Raw genomic sequence first — 6586 nt, forward strand, 5'->3', positions numbered from 1 at the left:
CCTTTCAGAGAACTGAGGAATCTTTATGTTAACTCATCGGGTGTTTCTAATAAATGGTCCTCGAGTACTCACTTCACATAATACCCATTAATATTTTCACTCAGCTAGTATTCTGCTACCATGTTGGGAAATCTAGAATGCAAAAAAATAGTTGCTAATAACATGTTCTGTGTGGGCTAAGCAGAGTGAGCCACAGCCACCTGTGTTTTTGAGAAGAGTCTTGGCCCTTTCTCTTTGTTATGCACTTCTGCTGCTGGGCTTCAGAAAAAGCCTTCACAATGCTGAGCATCACTCCTGTCCTAGATTCTGGGGTGGGATGTTTGGACTTTTTCCAGGGAATCTGAGGCCCAGGAGGGGATGGTGAAGTGTTTTGGTGATTCATAAAACTGATGGTAGTAGGTGCTTTCCTATGTAGATGCTTCCCCTTTGAATTTCATAACATGGTCTTTGTTTTCACAGCTGGAAACACCTGGGCTCTGGAGGACCAGAAACCAACTCGGATTCTCTCTTATTTGACATTTACGGCCCCTCATCTTGACAAACTTTCAGAGGAAAATGAGCTTAAGAAATCACTCGATGGTGACTGAGTTTCTCCTGTTGGGGTTAACTGAGGAGCCAGCTCTTCAGCTGCCGCTTTTCTGTCTCTTCTTGGCGATTTACATAGTCACTCTGGTGGGAAATCTTGGCATGATTGTGGTCATCAAGCTGAATTCTCAACTTCATACCCCCATGTACTATTTTCTCAGTAGTTTGTCATTTTTAGATTTTTGCTACTCTTCTGTTGTTACCCCCAAAATGCTGGTGGGGTTTTTAAGCAGGGATAAAGCTATCTCTTATTCTGATTGTATGGCTCAGCTGTTCTTCTTCTGTATTTTTGTCATTTCTGAATGCTACATGTTGGCAGCCATGGCCTATGATCGTTATGTGGCCATCTGCAGTCCTCTGCTCTATCCTGTCATCATGTCCCCTCGGGTCTGCTCCCTCCTGGTGGCTGCTGTCTTTTCAGTGGGCATCACTGATGCTCTGATTCATGGGGGCTGCATATTAAGGTTATCGTTCTGCAAATCCAACATCATTAAACATTATTTCTGTGACATTGTCCCTCTTATTCACCTGTCCTGCTCCAGCACTTACGTCGATGAGCTTCTGATTTTTGTCATTGGTGGATTTAACATGGTAGCCACCAGCCTGACCATCATCATATCGTATGCGTTTATCCTGACCAGTATCCTCCGCATCCACTCTAAAGAGGGCAGGTCCAAAGCCTTCAGCACCTGCAGCTCTCACCTGACAGCTGTTCTTATATTTTATGGGTCGCTCATGTCCATGTATCTGAAACCCACTTCAAATGGTTCACTCATCCATGAGAAGGTGACCTCAGTGTTTTATACCACAGTGATTCCCATGTTAAATCCACTGATATACAGTTTGAGAAACAAGGAAGTAAAAAATGCACTGGTGAAGCTTGTAAGAAGAAAAATATCTTCATAATAAATGTGCTTTTTACTGAGATGCATTAATGTATTTCTAATTATGTTTATATGCAAATGTTTATACCCTGACTCCTAAAGATTAATCTGAGCTGAGGTTATCTATGGTACTATATTACAAATGTTCATATTGCTAAATTATACACACTTAAGGTTTATATGATGTAATATAGTAAGTATGAAGCAAACTGTAGCATATATTTTATTTTATTATTTATCTTTATTTTTACATACCAACCCCAGTTCTCCCTCCATCTTTTTTCCCCCACCCCACCTTCCCCCACTTAACCCCAATCCATTCCTTAGAGGTGGTAAAGCCTCCCTTGGGCAGTCAACAAAGTCTGACATAACAAGTTGAGGCAGGACCAAGACCATCCCCACTGTTTCAAAGTTTTGCAAGGTATCCCACTAAAGGGAATGGCCCCCAAAAGCTACTTCATACACCCAGGATAAGTCCTGATCCCACTGCCAGCAACCCTCTCCCAAAAGATCAAGTCACATAACTGTTACCCACAATTTGAGGGCCTAGTTTGGTCCCATGGAAGTTCCCCAAATATCAATCCAAAGTCTGTGGGCTCCTACTAGCTCAGGTCAGCTGTCTCTGTGCTTTTCCTAATTATGATCTTAAGTCCCTTCCTCCTGCTCAAATGATCCCTTCTTTCTCTCTTTACCTGATCTCCAAAACCTCAACCCAGTTCTTGGTTGTCGATCTCTTCATCGGCATCATTAGTTACTAGACGTAGTTTCTTTTTTTCTTTTCTTTTCTTTTTTTTTTAACAGTGTGTTAAAAAGATATGCAGGTTAAAAGTTAAAGTTCTTTTTGGGGGGTTTTTCTTTTATTTATTTATCAAATTTTTTGTCTCTTCCCCGCCACCACCTCCCATATCCCTCCCCCTCCCCCACTCAACTCTCCCCCTCTTATCAGCCTGAAGAGCAGACCGGGTTCCCTGCCCTGTGGGAAGTCCAAGGACCTCCCACCTCCTTCCAGGTCTAGTAAGGTGAACATCCAAACTGCCTAGGCTCCCACAAAGCCAGTACATGCAGTAGGATCAATACCCAGTCCCATTGTTCTTAACTTCTCAGCAGTCCTCATTGTCTGCTATGTTCAGCGAGTCCGGTTTTATCCCATGCTTTTTCAGATCCAGTCCAGCTGGCCTTGGTGAGTTTCCAAAAGAACATCCCCATTGTCTCAGTGTGTGGGTGCACCCCTCGCTGTAGTTTCTATAATGACAACTAGGGTAATCATTAATCTGATTATAGGGGAAGGTCAGTTCAGGCACCCTCTCCACTATTGCTAGGAGTCTTAGCCGGAGAAATCCTTGTGGATTTATAGGAATTTCCTTGCACCAGGTTTCTCCCTAACCCTATAATGGCTCCCTCTATCAAGATAACTCATAGTTCTCACTCTCTATCCCTCCCCCAATTTGGCCATCTCTAGCCCATATGTTCCCATCCCCCATCCCCTCCATTCTATACCTCCAGTTTACTCAGAAGAGCTGAGTAAACTGTTTCCTCATCCTGGGCTCTTCATGTGTGTCCCTCTTAGGGTCCTCCTTTCGGCATAGCATTTCTGAAGTTGTGGGCTGTAGCATGGGTATCCTTTGTATTATGTCTAAAATTCACTTATGAGTGAGTACATATCGTGTTTGTCTTTCTGGGTCTGAGTTACTTCACTCAAAATGCTTTTATCTAGTTCCATCCATTTGTCTGCAAATTTAAAGATGCCATTTTTTTTACCTCTAAGTAGTACTCTAATATGTAAATGTACCACATTTTCATTATCCATTCTTCCATTGAGGGATATCTAGGTGTTTCCAGGTTCTTGCTATTACAAGTAATACTACTAACATATATTTTAAATTTTAAGTTCCATATCATTTCCAGAACTAAACATATTTTTAACTCTTGTTTTCCCAAATCTAGTCCAAAGGGTTAAAAACACAGTGTACTGCATAATCATTTAAACAAAACAAAACAAAATACACAGTGTCATGGATTTCATCCCAAGACATTTATAAAAAATATGGAGAAAGTTTGCTTATGTGTTTACTTTTAAAGGGCCCATTAAAATCCAACACTGTATTTAAGTTAAGTGCAATTCTAAGGCAAAGATTAAACAAAGAATCAAGCTAATATGACCTCAGTGAGAAAACTCATCTGGCCATCCAAACTGAATACAGCACATCTAGAATAGAAAATATTTAAATATTATCAAAATATTATGGATTTATTTCCTCATTTTGATCAGTATATACGCAATACTTTAGTTCTATCTATTAGGTTTCCGTGAGATGATGTTTTTTCTCAAGGCCTAGGTATCTTTAATTTTCATCATATAGTATGTATTGAATGAAAAGTTATATTAAATACTTTCATGAAGGAACTTTTCAATGTGGAAAGCAAAATGAGGCACATTGAGTGTTAACAGAGCTCATCTGAGCCAAAGCAATGTTGGTCCATAATAAATGAACTGAAATGGCATCCTGCATGTCAGGGGAAACAACAACAGCAACAACCCTCAAAAGTGTTGCTGCACAGCACTGGTTTCTATTGTGGTGTCTGTAAATTTCTGTGAAGAATAGTACGAGATTCTGTCTGGAGGTCACTCCCTGATGTTATGCATTCCAGGTAAGAACTGTGATAAGCTAAACAAGACATGCTCCAAGTGATTACTCCTTTAACGACATCAATATGTCTGCAGAGAACTGATTTTAAAGGTTAAAAGTAACTAGATCATGAGAGTTTGAAATCCAGGAGCACGTGATTGCTGCCTGAAAACCTCTTTCATCAGACCCATTTGGGGTTTGTAGATTCCTGTCCCCATGTCTTTAAACTCATGATCAACCGAGAAAGCTTACTGCACAGAGGGCATGATATATTTATTACAGCAATTTATTAATTCAGTTTGTGCTGAATAATAGACGCAACACACCAGGAACTAAGTTTTGGAATAATATGGGATATGTGATAGACAGGACCTCTCCTTATTTGTGAAGATGACATTGATAGATAAATAACAGTAAAAATGAGCAAATATTATACTTACATAGATGTATATTTAGAAAAAGACTGAGTTATATAGTTTTCAGTTACCTAATGGTTTTAGTCAATATAGTTATTTAAGTAAAGACATTTGAGATGAAGAGACAGAAGAAGTAAGGTATATGTATGCAGCTCATCTGAGGGGCTGTTGGAGAAGGAAAACATGCTACTGGCCAGCATGGGAGTGTACAGAGCTCTTACTAGACTACTGAAATAATCTGGAAGCATATTAAAACTGGATTTAAATTAGAGATGAAAACATGAGTGATTTGAAACTTCTGACGTTCAATTAAGATTTATCATTGGGTAGGAAATGCACTATCCAGCAATGACAATGTTTGATATTAAAATAGATTTGTAAGTAAGAAAAATATAAACCATAAGCACTAGTTGAGTTTTATTTAAATAAAATCATAATTAGATGAGAGGCCTAAGTAAGTGTGGACTTTATACATGTCTGGTTTTCCCGTGGAGCTGATAATGTGAGCATTGTAGAGTTAGTTATGTGATTGTTATGATGAAACATACTTTGGGGTTAAGTAGATCGTAGAATGGTAGCGTTTGACCTCTTTTAAAGGAAAAATTAGTTTTCTCCAATGCAGTCTCACTGAGTATTCAAGCCACACCTAAAGGCAGACCCCATGCCCAGAAGTAGATGGCTAACAAAAAATGAACTCAATGATATTCTTGAGGTTTAATGTTTTATAATGCTTTGTCTGGGAATTTTAATACCTTACAGGTCTTTTGTTTATATGGTGTTATGTTTTCTGATTTTGTCTTTTTATGGGATTTCTGTGTAATGTAAATGTGCATGTCTCTGTGTGTGTGTGTGTGTGTTTTTTTTATTGTGTCTTTGGCTCTATTTTTTGAATAGTTTGTTTCTTTGTATGTTTTTTATATTCTAGATTTATTATTATTATTATATTTTAGATACTCGTTTGTTTCCTAATGAGAGGGAGGGTGGTAGGGAGAGGGAGAAAGAGAGAGAGAGAGAGAGAAAGAGAGAGAGAGAGAGAGAGAGAGAGAGAGAGAGAGAGAGAGAGAGGATAGAGAGACAAAGAAGATTTTGGTGGGTGGGGAGGTATGGAGTTTCTAGGAGGAGTTTGGGGAGGAGAAATTGGGATCAGAATGTATTGTATGAAAAAATCTGTTTTCAATTAAAAATACTAGGGTTATAGTAGTGGGGTTAGGAATACCCAGCAAAGTAAGTGCGAGGGTTTGCTGAGTGTGAGATGGTCACAATGACTGCAGAGAAAAAACCTGGTTCTGCAACAAGCAACGCTAGCCTTGGCAGGTTTACAGGCTCCAAACAGGCAGGCTTCCATTCCTGGACTAGAATTCTCCCTAGAGGAACACATGTGAGGCATTGTTGTCTTTCACCTGTTCTAATATACCTAACTTCAACAGACTAAATGGTAAGAATGGCCTCCAACTAAAAAGGTCTCCATCTTTTCCAGGGAGTGGATATGGAAGACCCCCACATAAACAAACAACTAAATATGGAACCAAGGAAAACTACAGCTGCATCTTGCTTTGTTGCCGTGTCTGTCAAAATGCTCCTTGGTGGTTAACCATCCTTGAAGCTGCACTTAGATTGCTCCAGAAGCTAAAGCACCAGAGCATCCCCTCTCCTGATATGTGCGCTAATGAAGGACTTTCAGCCTCAAGAATCTGACATTTTGTTTTTGACACCAGTTAATGTAACCAGTCTTTCTCTGTCCCACCTGGCAGCTCTCAAATAACCACATGGAGACTCATTAATTATAAATGCTTGGCTTTAGCTTACTTAGGTTTGTGTCTAACTACTTTATAACTTAATTTAACCCATATCTTTTAATCTACATACTTTAATCTACAGGGCTCAGTTACCTTCACTCTGTACTGCCCATCCCACTTCCTATCTGTTGACTGGTGACTCTGCCTTTCTTTTTCCCAGAGTCTTCTCTGTCCCCACAAGTCCCACTTAACCTCTTCCTGCCTAGCTGTTGTCCATTCAGCTCTTTATTAAACTAATGACAGTGACACATCTTCACACCGTGCAAAGGAATATTTGC

The 6586-nt window shown here is 39.6% G+C and overlaps 1 protein-coding gene across 1 annotated transcript; it reads left to right on the forward strand.

Annotated features, from left to right (window-relative positions):
* The first annotated feature begins 555 nt into the window (after nucleotides 1-555).
* Or8d4 (olfactory receptor family 8 subfamily D member 4) lies at nucleotides 556-1491 on the forward strand. Its single transcript, XM_075967825.1, has one exon. It carries the CDS (start codon nucleotides 556-558, stop codon nucleotides 1489-1491), a length of 936 nt encoding a protein of 311 aa, XP_075823940.1.
* The last annotated feature ends 5095 nt before the right edge of the window (nucleotides 1492-6586 follow it).

Source organism: Microtus pennsylvanicus, chromosome 3, assembly GCF_037038515.1.
Source record: "Microtus pennsylvanicus isolate mMicPen1 chromosome 3, mMicPen1.hap1, whole genome shotgun sequence".
In the NCBI taxonomy this organism is placed as follows: domain Eukaryota; kingdom Metazoa; phylum Chordata; class Mammalia; order Rodentia; family Cricetidae; genus Microtus; species Microtus pennsylvanicus.